Source organism: Lepus europaeus, chromosome 2 (genome assembly GCF_033115175.1).
Source record: "Lepus europaeus isolate LE1 chromosome 2, mLepTim1.pri, whole genome shotgun sequence".
Classification (NCBI taxonomy): Eukaryota; Metazoa; Chordata; class Mammalia; order Lagomorpha; family Leporidae; genus Lepus; species Lepus europaeus.
In genome coordinates this window covers 8,823,214-8,837,814 of record NC_084828.1, presented here as the reverse complement: position 1 = coordinate 8,837,814, position 14,601 = coordinate 8,823,214, and the positions used below count along the sequence as shown (strand labels likewise).

The 14,601-nt window shown below is 56.5% G+C and overlaps 1 protein-coding gene across 5 annotated transcripts in view; it reads left to right on the top strand.

The window, feature by feature from the left end:
* DOP1B (DOP1 leucine zipper like protein B) overlaps positions 1-14,601 on the top strand; it is a 122,178-nt gene that overhangs the window by 47,687 nt on the left and 59,890 nt on the right. For all 5 annotated transcript variants that reach the window (XR_009867289.1, XM_062205328.1, XM_062205318.1 and 2 more), the window contains exons 5-10: positions 2,716-2,905; positions 4,899-4,997; positions 6,116-6,239; positions 9,389-9,498; positions 9,747-9,861; positions 13,004-13,124. Coding sequence is in view for 4 of the 5 variants with exons in the window: in XM_062205328.1 (XP_062061312.1) it covers positions 2,716-2,905; positions 4,899-4,997; positions 6,116-6,239; positions 9,389-9,498; positions 9,747-9,861; positions 13,004-13,124 (759 nt within the window). In the remaining variant the exon portion in view is untranslated. The remainder of the gene's footprint in view (positions 1-2,715; positions 2,906-4,898; positions 4,998-6,115; positions 6,240-9,388; positions 9,499-9,746; positions 9,862-13,003; positions 13,125-14,601) is intronic.

Sequence of the window (14,601 nt, the reverse complement as noted above, 5' to 3'; positions counted from 1 at the left end):
TGAGCCCAGCTCCAGACATTGCAGGCATTTGGGGAGTGAACCAGCGGTTGGAAGATCTCTCTCTGTAACTCCGCCTTTCGAATAAGTAAATAAATCATTAAAACAAATCTTTAAAAAGAAAGAGTGACATGCACACGCTGGCCGGGCGCTCTGACGGTGGCGCGTCACCAGCGGCCTGGGGTCAGCCGGGCATGCTCTGCGGACCTGCAGTGATGTCAGTGTCTCCCATGGTCTCTCTGCACGTGGTCTCATACAGGAGGCCACAGAGGGTGGCTCCAGGGCCTTCCCACACGGATCGCTGCTGAAGATCTGGTCTCTCGGTCGCCCGGGACCTTGCTGAGCCGGGGACGTGGTGACCCATCCGGCCAGACTCCGTGGCTGCAGCTGCCGGCAGTGCCTCTGTGCCGCACAGGGCCTCCACGGCGATGTTCTCAGAGCTGTCTGCTCAGCTTTTAACCAATCAATAGCTCCAGCCACCAAACCACCCTGCGTGCCTCCCGAAACGTTTGGTGGTCAACCCTTCTGTTGATTTTATCTTCCTAAAACAATCGGAGCAGACATCGTTTCTTATGAATATTTTATGAGACAGAAAGCTTCAGACTCGGGACGGGTGTTCAGGCTGCTGCTTGGTAGACCTGCATCCCATAACTGTGCTGGTTCGAGTCCCGGCTGTGCTGCTTCTGATCCAGCTCCCTGCCAGTGCACCTGGGAAGCATCAGCTGATGGCCCAAGTGCTTGAGTTCCTGCCGCCCACACGGAAGATCCAGATGGAGCTCGTGGCTCCTGGCTTCCGCCTGGCCCAACCCCAGCTATCGTAGCCAGATCTCTCTCTCCTGCTCTCTCTCTGTCACTTTGCCTTTCAAATAAATAAATCCATGGTTTTGTTTTTGTTTTTTGTTTTTTTTTTTTTTTTATTGTTGTATCCACTAAACTGATTGTTGCAAAGTGCTCCGAAGATGCCTGGGGGTGCAGGCGATGGTGGCACTCATCTGATGGATTTCCAGACACACCCCCATGCTCAGGGTGGGGCAGCTGGGGCCTGGCACACAGGCAGCGTGCCCTGAGCATCAGGATCTTTCCACAGAGTCTCTCTTCGTTCTCACTGCATCTCCACAAACCAGAGGCTCTGCCTGTCTCAGCGCAGAGGTTCAACTTGTCCTAAGTCGCCCAGCCAGAAGGCACCACGGCCAGGATCCAGACATCCAGCTGCTGGGGTGCACCCCGTGTCACACTGGACTAGTCCTGTCACTTTTCCCCCGTTTTCTTTACAAATAAGGAGCATGAGAAGGAACCAGAATTCTGACAGCATGTGTCAGGTCATTCATTAGGGAACGTCTGTGCTGTGTTGTTGGCAGGTGTGCCCACCCGGCCCACAGGTAGTTTCTTGGTTGGCTGGCAAGGCCCCTCCCTCAGCAGCAGGTGCACCTGGAGCAGGGCAGAGTCTGGGAAAACAAGGCCTGACCCCACAACACCCTGCTGCTGCTGCAAAGGTGCTGACTGGGTGTCATGGGAGACCCAGATCAAGTTAAGGGGGCATTAGATCAGACCTCAGCACACGAGGCTCACAGAGCAGAGCTGGCGTGCAGAGGTGCTGTGGGCAGGGTGAAGGAAAGCACCGCCCCAGGGCTCATGGCACTGGCAAGATGATGTGAGGCCTGGGTGGGTTTTACCCCCGTGTTTCTAAACTCAGATGTTACTTGGCACATTTGGGGCCGTGCTCAGGTGGCAGGTACCTCCATCTCTGCTTCCATCAACCACTTGTTGGGAGAGGCCGAGGGACACAGAGCTCTCGCCTGCTGAGTTACTCCCCAGATGCCCTCAACAGCCAGGGCTGGCAGGCCGAAGCTGGGAGGCAAGGGTTCAGTCCAGTCGGCAGGGTCCCAGCCACTGAGCCAGGACCTGCTGCTGCCTCTCCAGGTCTGTATTAGCAGGAAGCTGGAGCCAAGCCAGAGCCACGACCAAACCCAGACACTAATGAGGGGATGTCGGCATCTTAGCCACTGAGCCAAACGCCAACCCCATTTTTCTTGTTTTTGTGACATGTGATTGAGCCCTTATAGCTTTTTTTGTTTAAGGTTTATTTATTTATTTGAAAGGCAGAGTTACAGAGAGGCAAGGGCACAGAGGGATAGAGAGAGGCCTTCCATCCGCTGGTTCACTCCCCAGATGGCTGCAATGGCTGGAGCTGAGCCGATCCAAAGCCAGGAGCCTGGAGCTTCTTCCGGGTCTCCCACATGGGTGCAGGGGCCCAAGGACTTGGGCCATCTTCTGCTGCTTTCCCAGGCCATAGCAGAGAACTGGATCAGAAGTGGAGCAGCCAAGACTTGAACCAGCGCCCATGTGGGATGCCGGCACTGCAGGCAGTGGCTTTACCTGCTACACCACAGTGCCAGCCCCAGCCCTTAAGCTTTCGTGTAAAGTGGCCTGTCTGCTCGTGCCCTTTTCATCGTCCTGTCCTGAGCACCACAGTGACCGTGGCCAGGTGGGGGCAGAGGTGGCGTCTGTGCCACTGTGGCAGGGCTGTCAAACATAGCACCTCTAAGAGACACGTTTGCTTCAGCACATTGGTATCGCCCATGACACACGGCACATGGACAGCCCAGAAGGGCAAGCGATGGCAGCAGGTCACAGCGACGGGGAGGACGGTGAGCTCCCGAGGCAGGATGACCCCTAGGGAGCCGGGGACGCACCGGTCACTCTGCTGTCTCCCCACAGGACCGACGCCCTGCTGCTGAAGCTGTCACTGGTCGTGGGCAGGGAGGTGTTCTACGCAGCCCTATGGGGGAGCGTGCTGGCCAGCCCAGCTGTCCGCCTGCCTGCCTCGCTCTTCATGGTGGGCCACATCAGCAGGGACTTGCCTGGCAAGGAGCAGAAGTACATGCTGGGCACGGACTTCCAGCTCACGGTGAGTGCTCCACCCCTCCTGGGGGCGCAGGTGGGCATGGGGGGAGCGAGGGCACGCCCAGGATGTGCGGGGAGGCAGCATAATGTGACGGGGGTGGGCAGGAGTGGTTCAGCACAGACGTTTGGGCACCCACGGAGGGCTCAGAGGGGCTCTCAGCCCTTGCACGCACAGAACGCTGCGGTAGCTGGAATCCCACTTCCTCCACCTGCCCTTGTCACCCCTGTGCCCCCGGCACACTGCTCACACGGCCCCTCCCCTGGCTCTCAGCCCTGTGTAGTCAGGGTTCCCGGATGTCGGTCTCCAGGCCCTTCCCTGGCAAGGATGTCGGGACCCTAACTCAAGCTGTGGTTCTTTCCCCAACCCGCCCTCTTGTTTTAATGGCTTGAGGTCTGTCGCCACCTGGTGGTGGACCCACTCGTGGCATTTCAAATGTGCACTGGTGTTCGTAGGACAACGTGTGCCCAGTATTTGCCTCTGTGAATCCATCTCTCCTTGCAAAGTGAAGATGCAGATCTGCCTGGGGATTAAGAAGGAAGAGCCTCTGCATGGGGACGGAAACATCGGAGACCCCCATAAATGCGTTTCCTGCCTCCCAGCCCTGTTGACATCACCTCTCTCTTTCTCTCCATTTCATAATCCTGCTTCAGATACCCAGGCCTTGCCCTTGGCCACAGACGTCATTTTCTCTCCAACACGTTCTACTCCTGTCTCACTAAAAGATTTGCTTTTCTCCTTTTTTAAGATTGTATTTATTTGAAAGGAAAAGACAGAGAGCTTCCATCTGCTAGTTCATTCCTTAAATGACCTCAACAGGTGGAGCTGGACCAAGCCAAAGCCAGGATCCAGGAGCTTCATACAGGTCTCCCACGTGGGTGGCAGGGGCCCCGGTTCTGGGGGCATCACCCACTGCTTTCCCTGGCGCATTATTAGCAGGGAGCGGTGGGAAGCCAAGCAGCCGGGACTCGTACCGCTGCTGCACTGTGGCCGGCTGGCGTCAGAAGCAGCAGCCTCACCTGCTGTACCACAGCACCGGCCCCGGAGGTTTGCTTTGCACAGCGTCGCCCGTGTCCATCTCATCCTTATCAGTATTTGGCACCCGAGGCCAGGCACAGCATTCTGGCAGTCTGTCCCAGCCCACCACCCACACAGGCCCTCTGCACTCCCGCACAGCTGCCCCCAGCGCGCTCTCCTCTCGGCCACGGCCAGTGCAGAGCTCTGTTTGGCCACACGGTTTCTTTGCTCTGGCCCAGTGAAGGAGCCCTCCGTCTGCTCTCCTGCGTTCTCTCTGCTGTGACGCACCTGTACTTGGGAGATGGCAGCGTGGATTGAGTTGATTTGGATTCCCTCAGAGTTTTAGTTTAACCCAGGCTTCCTGGTGGATCCTCTCTGGGGTTGTAGATGTGGAAGTCTGAGAAGCCAGCCACGTGGCCGAGACCCCTGCAGCTCAGAGGTGAGGGCCACGTCTTCCCAAGGCCATGCAGCGCCCCCGCCCATGACTAAAGTGAGGCTGCGCCTTCTGCGACCTGCAAACTCCTGTTCTCTCCCACTTGGTCTTAATGTGGTGGCACCTACCCTCCCAGGAAGCCTTCCTTGCATTCTCACGACTAAAGAGTAAGTCTGGGAGCCAGCATTGTGGCGTAGACAGTTAAGCTGCTGCCTGCAGTGCCAGCATTCCGTATCAGGGCGCCAGTTCAAGTCCCCGCTGTTCCACTTCTGATCCAGCTCCCTGCTAATGCACCTGGGAAAGCGGCAAAAGATGGTCCGAGGGCTTGGGCCCCTGCCACCATGTGGGAGACTCAGATGGAGTTCCTGGCTCCTGGCTTCGGCCTGGCCCAGCCCTGGCTGTTAAAACCATCTGGGGAGTGAACAGTAGATGGAAGATTCATATGCATTCTCTCTCTCTCAGTGTGTGTGTATTTAAGCCTTAGACAGTAGCCTGTAATGACGTCACACGTCTGTGAAATGAACCGTTTCTGCCATGTGTCGTATGCAGGTGAAGTCTTTATGTGCATCGCTGCTGGACTCAAATGTTCTCGTGCAGAGAAACAATCTGGAGATCGTCCTGTTTTTCTTCCCATTCTATACCTGTCTGGTAAGTCGTGGCCCCCTCCTGGGGCTGGGGTGTCACTGCTGTTGTCTGCAGAGTGGGGGGCTGGGGGTGGGGTGTCACTGCTGTTGTCTGCAGAGTGGGGGGCTGGGGGTGGGGTGTCACTGCTGTGGTCTGCAGAGTGGGGGGTGGGGTGTCACCGCTGTTGTCTACAGAGTGGGGTGTGGGGTGTCACAGCTGTTGTCTGCAGAGTGGGGGGTGGGGTGTCACAGCTGTTGTCTGCAGAGTGGGGTGTGGGGTGTCACAGCTGTTGTCTGCAGAGTGGGGTGTGGGGTGTCACAGCTGTTGTCTGCAGAGTGGGGCGTGGGGTGTCACCGCTGTTGTCTGCAGGGGGGGGCTGGAGGTGGGGTGTCACTGCTGTTGTCTGCAGAGTGGGGGGTGGGGTGTCACAGCTGTTGTCTACAGAGTGGGGGGTGGGGTGTCACAGCTGTTGTCTGCAGAGTGGGGGGTGGGATGTCACAGCTGTTGTCTGCAGAGTCGGGGGCTGGGGTGTCACAGCTGTGGTCTGCAGAGTCGGGGGCTGGGGGTGGGGTGTCACCGCTGTTGTCTGCAGAGTGGGGGGCTGGGGGTGGGGTGTCACCGCTGTTGTCTGCAGAGTGGGGGGCTGGGGGTGGGGTGTCACAGCTGTTGTCTGCAGAGTGGGGGGCTGGGGGTGGGGTGTCACTGCTGTTGTCTGCAGAGTGGGGGGTGGGGTGTCAAGGCTGTTGTCTGCAGAGTGGGGGGCTTGGGGTGGGTGTCACAGCTGTTGTCTACAGAGTGGGGTGTGGGGTGTCACTGCTGTTGTATGCAGAGTGGGGGGTGGGGTGTCACAGCTGTTGTCTACAGAGTGGGGTGTGGGGTGTCACTGCTGTTGTCTGCAGAGTGGGGGGCTGGGGGTGGGGCGTGGATCTCTGTCCCACGCAGAGTTCAGCTGTGTGTGGATTGTCCCGCACTTTCAGCCCCTGACAGCGTCTTGTTGGTTTTCCTGAGGACGCCGTTTCCACGCAGATACCCAGTAGCTTCTGTCCACAGCTGCCGTGCGGAGAACTGTGTCTTGGGATGAGGCTTTGTGGGCGGCTGAGGGCGTTGCGCCTTGCAGTAAGCTTTCTCTGTCTCCCGCACAGGATCCCAGCGAGAGAGCCGTCCCCCTGCTGCGGTCCGACGTGGTCCGCATGCTCTCGGCCGCCACCCAGACCCTGCTGAGGAGGGACATGTCTCTCAACAGGAGGCTCTACGCCTGGCTCCTCGGTACCGCGTCGCGGGCGCCCGTCCCCGGTTCCCACCTGGGGGCTGTGTTTCTGATTGGTGAAATGCAGAAAGAAACCACACGAGTAGCGCAGCAGCGGTCAGCTGAGGCCTCCCACTCCCATGGCGCGTGGCTTGTTTTTAAAGGGAAATGGGAAGTGGGATTTTTTTTTTTTAGTTCCGTTTTAAGAGCACGAGAGTGACATGGCGGGTTAAGCCACCCTTGGGACGCCGCGTCCCATACCGGAGTGCCCAGGATCGAAGCCTGCCTGGGCTTCTGATCCAGCTTCCTGCTGATGCACCTGGGGGACAGCAGGTGATGGCTCAGGCCGCCCACAGCGGAGACCTGGCTGGAGCTCCTGGCTTTCACCTGGCCCAGCCATGGCTGTGGCCATCCTTTGGGAAGTGAACGAGCAGATAGAAGTTCTGCCTTTCACATAACTAAACTTCCTTTTTTTTTTTATTTTTTTTATTTTTGACAGGCAGAGTGGACAGTGAGAGAGAGAGACAGAGAGAAAGGTCTCCTTTTGCCGTTGGTTCACCCTCCAATGGCCGCCGCAGTAGCGCGCTGCGGCCGGCGCACCGCGCTGATCCGATGGCAGGAGCCAGGTGCCTATCCTGGTCTCCCATGGGGTGCAGGGCCCAAGCACTTGGGCCATCCTCCACTGTACTCCCTGGCCACAGCAGAGAGCTGGCCTGGAAGAGGGGCAACCGGGACAGGATCGGTGTCCCAACCGGGACTAGAACCCGGTGTGCCGGCGCCGCAAGGCGGAGGATTAGCCTAGTGAGCCGCGGCACCGGCCCTAAACTTCTTTTTAAAAGAGCATGAAATGCCACCTAGACATTGTAGCTAAACCTTACTCAGGTGGAAGCCTGGCTGTGGAGAAGCTTCCTGGGATGAGAGCGAATGGGACATGAGCGGGTGAGGGGAGGGCTCTGTAGGACGGGAGTGTTGGGGGGCGTGAGGAGGGCGGGAGGACCCTGTGTTGTGTGTTTCTGTGGTCAGCCTGCACACTCACAGGCAGAGCTCTTGTCCCCAGAAGGGACAGAATCCGAAAAATCACAGAGCAGAGAGGGCAGAGTTTTGGAGGAATTTTTTATGAATTCTCACATTTGTGTGCCCGAGACAGGTTGGAGAAAGGACACCATAGCTGTTCTTAACCCTCAGGGTGCAGATCTGGCCACGCCAGCCTCCGGGCGCCCCCCTCGGCCTTCCTGTTACAAAACTCTCAACAGCCGTCGCGTGATGGCTTGCTACGCATATTGAGGAGGTTCCGGGGTTTTATCCAGAGGCTGATGGTGTCAGATGTGCAGCTCTGTTCCGAATGGGACTTGCATGCTGTGTAGACAGAGGAGCCTGGCCCTCACCTCACCGTGTCCCAAAGCCCCACACACTCTGCCTCGAACAACCTCACAAACTTACCCAGGCTCCCAGTGAGGGTGCACGTGCACACACACACACACGCACACAATAGATGGTTTTTAAAAACAGTCCCCATTCTGGGCCGGCGCCGCGGCTCACTAGGCTAATCCTCCGCCTTGCGGCGCCGGCACACCGGGTTCTAGTCCCGGTTGGGGCACCGATCCTGTCCCGGTTGCCCCTCTTCCAGGCCAGCTCTCTGCTGTGGCCAAGGAGTACAGTGGAGGATGGCCCAAGTGCTTGGGCCCTGCACCCCATGGGAGACTAGGAGAAGCACCTGGCTCCTGCCATCGGATCAGCGCGGTGCGCCGGCCGCAGCGCACCTACCGCGGCGGCCATTGGAGGGTGAACCAATGGAAAAGGAAGACCTTTCTCTCTGTCTCTCTCTCACTGTCCACTCTGCCTGTCAAAAAAAAAAAAAAACAGTCCCCATTCTGTTACCTACTCATAATTATCCTTGTAAAAGACAATTTGGTTGCATTCTTGGGACAAATTCAATGGATGTGCATTGAGTGGAATTCTGCCTAGACAGAAGACAGAAGAAAATGGGGTTCAGTCTTCCTCGATCTAAGGAGCTGCATTTAAAAAATAATTTACTGAGGCCGGCGCTGTGGCTCACTTGGTTAATCCTCCACCTGTGGTGCCAGCATCCTATATGGGTGCCGGGTTCTAGTCCCGGTTGCTCCTCTTCCAGCCCAGCTCTCTGCTGTGGCCCGGGAAGGCAGTGGAGGATGGCCCAAGTGATTGGGCCCTGCACCCACATAGGAGACTAGGAGGAGGCACCTGGCTCCTGGCTTCGGATCGGCATAGCTCTGGCCATAGCAGCCATTTGGGGGTTGAACCAATGGAAGGAAGACCTTTCTCTCTATCTGTCTCTCTCACTGTCTAACTCTGTCAAATAAATTTTTTAAAAAAATAATTTATTTATTTGAATGTCAGATTTAGAGAGGAGAGAGATAGACAAAGAGAGATTTTTCATCCACTGGTTCACTCCCCAAATGGCTGTGATGGTCAGGTCTGGACCAGGCCAAAGCCAGGAGCCAGGAGTTGTGTGTTGTTGTTTTTTTTTTTGTTTGTTTTTTTTTTTTTTTTGCTTGTTTGTTTTTAAGATTTATTTATTTATTTGAAAGTCAGAGTTACACACAAAGAGAAGGAGAGGCAGAGAAAGAGAGAGAGGCTCTTCCATCCGCTGGTTCACTCCCCAATTGGCCACAGTGGCCGGAGCTGCACCTACCAAAGCCAGGAGCCAGGAGCTTCTTCCAGGTCTCCCACACGGTGCAAAGACCCAAGGCCTTGGGCCATCTCCTACTGCTTTCTCAGGCCATAGAAGAGAGCTGGATCGGAAGTAGAGCAGCCGGGTCTCGAACCGGTGCCCTTAGGGGATGCCAGCACTGCAGGCTACGGCTTTACCCGCTACACCACAGCCCCGGCCTCAAGCCAGGAGTTTTAACTGGGTTTCCCACATGGGTAGAAGGAGCCCCAGCACTTGGGCCATCTTCTGCTGCCTTCCCAGGCACATGAGCAAGAAGCTGGATCAGAGGTGGGGCAGCCGGGACTCAAACTGGCACCCGTATAGGATGCTGGTGTCATGGGCGGCAGCTTAACCCGCTATACCACAGCGCCGGCCCCAAGGAGCTGTATTGGTTAAGTACTGTAGCACGAGACTCTTGCACAATATGATGTTCTCTGAAAGTGTGGATCTGTGCAGCTCGTGGTGTTCGTTGCTTTGTAGGTTCAGACATCAAAGGAAAAACCATCGTGCCAGAATCTGAAATCTCGGACTCCTATGAAGACCAGTCCTCTTATTTTTTTGAAAAATACTCCAAGGACCTGTTGGTCGAGGTAAAGGGCGTGGCTGGGAGGCTGACCCCGGGGAGGGCGTTCCTGAGCCCGGCCTGCAGGGGGTTTCTCTGTGAGGCCTCACAGGAGGCATCGGTGTGGCCCCGCTGCCGGGTTTGGTGAGTCGCCACAAGCTGAGGTGCTGGTGACGGGTGTTCCTGCTGTCCCAGAGCACTGAGCAGTTAGACCAACCCAAAGGGTCACCCTGTGCTGCATGCGACCTCCTGCCGTGTGGCTGTCTTTAAAAACAGAGTCTGGCCGAGACGCTGCACCAGAAGCTGGTGGACGCCAGCGTCGAGGAGCGCCACCACGCCTGCCTGCAGCCCTTCCGCATCCTGCTCAGCCTGCTGGACAAGCCAGAGATAGGTGAGGGGCAGCCCCGCTCCCGGGGCCACCGTCTGGGCATGAAAGCGAGGGGGACACGACTGCGCTGAGCCTGACTCGGCCCGTGGAGTCAGTTCTCTCTGGGCGCCACGGTTCAGGCTCTGGGGGAGAATCCCGCCAAGCTCCTGCCGTGCCCATCTGCGTATGTCCCCTCCTCCAGGGGCACACTGCAGGTGAGCCCCCGTTGGATTCTTACGCACCCCTGTCTCTTACCCCGCGACCCCACGCGAGCCCCTTCTTGTCACTACATACAGTGAAAATGTTTCCTCTGTAAGACGAAAGGGGCTTGAGCTAGACTCTGGTTACACTCTGGTCCTATGAGCATCAGTTGAGAAAAGCGAGCTTCCTGGGGGCTGGCGTGGTGTAGCCAGTAAAGCTGCCTCCCGCAATGCCAGCATCACACATGGATGCTGGTTCAAGTCCTGGCTGCTCCACTTCCGATACAGCTCTCTGCTATGGCCTGGGAAAGCAATGGAAGATGGCCTAAGTGCTTGGGCCCCTGCATCCACAGGGAGATCCAGAAGAAGCTCCTGGCTCCTGACTTTGACCTAGCCCAGCCCTGGCTGTTGTGGGCATTTGGAGAGAGAACCAGTGGATGGAAGATCTCTCTCTCTCTCTCTCTCTCTCTCTCTCCCCCAAGCCCCCAACTCTGCCTTTCAAATCTTTCAAAAAGAAGAAAAGTGAGCATCTCTCCCATGCTTTTCAACAGCATTTTCTAGGGTTAGCCTCATGGCGTAGCGGGTTAAGCCGCTGCCTGCAGTGCTGTCCTATCCTATGGGCACCAGTTCAAGTCCCGGCTGCTCCACTTCTGATTCATCTCCTTGATAATGCACCTGAGAAAGCAGCAGAGGATGGCCGGAGTGCTTGAGCCCTGCCAGCAACATGGGAGATCTAGAGGTAGTTGTTGGCTTTTTTAGAAAAGATTTATTTATTTACTTGAAAGGGTTCTAGAGAGAAGGAGAGACAGAGAGAGAGAGAGAGAGAGAGAGAGAGAGAGCGAGCTTCCATCCTCTGTTCTATTCCCAAAATGGCTGCAGTGGCCAGGGCTGAGCCAGGCCAAAGCCAGGAGCCAGGAGCTTCCTCCAGGTCTCCCATGTGAGTGCCAGGGCCCAGGGGCCTGGGCCATCTTCTCCTGCTTTCCCAGGCCATCAGCAGGGAGCTGGTTCGGAAGTGGAGCAGCCGGGACTCAAGCCAGCACCCATATGGGATGCCAGCACTGTAGGCCTTGGCTCAACTTGCTGCACCACAGCACCAGCCCCAAATACATAATCATTGAGAAGCAATTTCTTGATCCGCATTGCCTGTGAGCTCAGTCAGCGATCTTACGGTCTCCTGAGCCCATCACAGGGAGAAGGTCCCCTCTCTGTTGCATTGCAGGCTGGGGCACACGGCTCCAGCGCTCAAGGCTGCTCACCTCCCGCAGGGAACAGGGAACAAGGGGCTGGGATACGGGTGAAGTGCTTGCCTCCTCCTGGCCTCAGCACAGAGGCCCTGCACTTACTCATTCTGCACCACTCTGGAGCACCTGCTGTGTGGCAGGGAGCAGCGAGGCCCTGGGGTGCAGCAGGGGGTAATGGGCTTCCCTCCAGTCAGGTTGGATGGGAGGTCCCTGAGTGTTTTCACTGCTTTAAAGCAATCACAGCGGCTGAGCGGTTACCGTGTGCTGAGTGTTCGGCACATATCACGTGATGTATGTCTGCACACACAATACCCATGTCACCGATGCAGGGCCCAAGGCCACCAGGAGCCTAAACTGTCCTTATGGGGACCCAGCTGCTGCTGATCTGAGCGCTGTCAGACAAGCCACGTGGAAGATCCTTCCCGCTTCCTCATTTAGCAAAGAGGAACTTGCATGCCAAGCTGTGTGCAGCAGTACCCGAAGTCCAAGTAGGAATCCTGTGTTCCCCTGAGCACGGCTGCCTGCAGGTGTCTGTGCCCGGGTCAGACTCTGCGCCCCTCCCCCGCCTGCCTGCCTCCAGGGGCGATGACACAGAGATTTTTCTGTTTTCTCTCATGGCTTAACTGCAGTGCCGAGCAGCCGTGATTCTGTCTAAAAAGTGAATCGAGCTGTGTACGTGTGTTGGGAGCACACTGTGCACCATGGGGAAGCATCCAAAGAAGGCAGTGTTCACAGCACCTCCGAGATGGGGCTTCATGCCGGAGCCCTGCACCATAGCCAGCCGCACAGATGCTGCCGCCAGCTCGGGCTCTAGGGGGCGTTCGCTGCACAGGGTGAACATCCTCACGCGTGGAAGAGGCAGAGGAGAGGACCGCGCAGCACAAGGGCGCAGGTGGCCCCGCTCTGTCTGCTCCTGGCTTCAATCACAGCTCATTTCTCCTGGAACCAAGGCGGCTGAGCCGCCTGCGATTTGTAAGGAGCACTTGACGTTGTGATGTGGCAGGTGAAGCACACGTGGGCTCACCACGCAGGTGACTGTCCACACCCCGCCCCTGGATTTGGTGAAAGGGAAGCTCTTGTGCTTTCCACGCAGAGTCCTTGACCCAGCTTCCCTTGCTCAGCCTGGATCGTGTTTCCCGCGCCCTGTGTGGGAAGTCCACTGCCCAGTGAGCAGCGAGGGTCCTCTACCATCATGCCAGCCCGGTTCCTGGGTGCTCGGGCGGGTGGCAGACTCTGTGCCTCCGTCCCCTTTGTGTGATCTGGGGACAGCGGTGCCACCTGTGCCCACAGCTGTGGTGAGGAATGAGGGGTTGCATAGGTGTGAACGGTGTAGAACCGTGTCCAGCACGTACGGACACGTTGGCTGTCTTCGTGTTGCTCCCCCAGCTGAGGGCGTCCTTGTCACCACTAAGGTTAAGTTTCTCCAGGCTGTGAACCGTGTACCATGCCTGTAGATACCATTACTCCGTATGTGTTTCTATTAAACAAGCCTACTTCAAAAACCTCAAGGAAAATGCAATTAAAAGAGAAGTTTATTTTGGTGCAAAAAAAAAAAAAAAAGGAATCCACGGATACAAGGGATCTTCCAAAAATTCATGGGAAATATGTGTTGTGGAAAGGCTATGCTTGATTTCAGAGTTAAAGAATTTACCTCTTGGTTCCGGTTTTTCCACGAACTCTTTGAAGGGCCACGTCTTTCCCTGACTGTTCCCTGTTTAACTTCAGGGCCTCAGGTGGTTGAGAGCTTGTTTCTCGAAGTCATCAGGGCTTTTTACTCGTACTGCAGAGACGCCCTGGGCTCCGACCTCCAGCTCAGCTACACTCAGAGTGGAAATTCGCTGATCAGGTAAGGCTCTGACCCCAGCCTCACATTCTCCTCGCCCCGAGTGCCCTCCGTCTTTTCCCCTCTGTTTGCTGTCACTTGTGCTGTCCTAGACAAAGCAGCAGGTAGAGCCACCCATTAGCAGCCAGGAGTCTCCCCGCCTTATCTGTGGCTTCACTTTCTGTAGTTTCAGGTACAAGCCACAGATATTAGATAGAAAATTCTAGAAACAGGCAGCCCACAGTTTTTTGGTTTTGTTTTTTACTTATTTGACAGGTAGAGTTAGACAGTGAGAGAGACAGATAGAGAGAAAGGTCTTCCTTCTGTTGGTTCACCCCCCAAATGGCCGCTACGGCCAGTGCTGTGCCAATCCAAAGCCAGGAGCCAGGTGCTTCCTCCTGGTCTCCCATGCGGGTGCAAGGCCCAATCACTTGGGCCATCCTCCACTGCCTTCCCGGGCTACAGCAGAGAGCTGGAGTGGAAGAGGAGCAACCGGGACTAGAACCCGATGCCTATATGGGATACCAGCGCCACAGGTGGAGGATTAACCAAGTGAGCCACGGCGCCAGCCCAGCCCACAGTTTTTACAGTGAATTCTTACATTTGTTCTATTTTATTGTCAGTTACTGCTGATCTGTTACTGTGCCTAGTTCATAAATCACACTTTATCCTAAGGATGTGTGCGTAAGAAAAAACAGCATCCGTGGGGCTCGGTCCATCCAGAGTCTCGGGCATCCACTAGGCTGGGTATGGGGCACGTGGTCCCCACAAATTAGGTAGGTACAGGGAGCTACCCTAGCCTGTGCTCTTGAGTCAATCAACATGAATCGACTGTTCCCCGCTGCGGACCAGGCGGAGCTTAAAAGGAGCTGGATCCAGTGTCTTCCCCCAGCCTGGGATGTGTGAGTGTGAAATTCCCTCAGCTAAGGCAGCTTGACCTCGTGCACCCAGTGGTGAGTTAGAGGAGGAGAGAAGAGGGATGGTGGGAGAGGAACGAGTTCAGGACATGGAGCCAGGCGTGGGAGTCTGCAGGAGATGGGGCGGGAGGGGGGCACCAAGACAAGATGCCTGCCCAGGGCCCTGGAGACATGAGTGGTGTTTGGGAGCAGTAGGTTCCTTGGCTTAAACATGCAGTTACTGCTGGTGCCGCAGCTCACTAGGCTAATCCTCCACCTGCAGCGCCGGCACCCCGGGTCCTAGTCCCGGTCAGGGCGCCGGTTCTGTCCCGGTTGTTCCTCTTCCAGGCCAGCTCTCTGCTATGGCCCGGGAAGGCAGTGGAGGATGGCCCAAGTGCTTGGGCCCTGCACCCCATGGGAGACCAGGAGGAAGCACCTGGCTCCTGGCTTCGGATCGGTGCGGCGTGCTGGTTTTAACAGCCATTTGGGGGGTGAACCAACGGAAGGAAGACCTTTCTCTCTCACTCTCTCTCACTGTCTAACTCTGCCTGTCAAAAAAAAATGTGCAGTTACTATAAACTCTGTGGCTTGTTTGATTTGTGCTA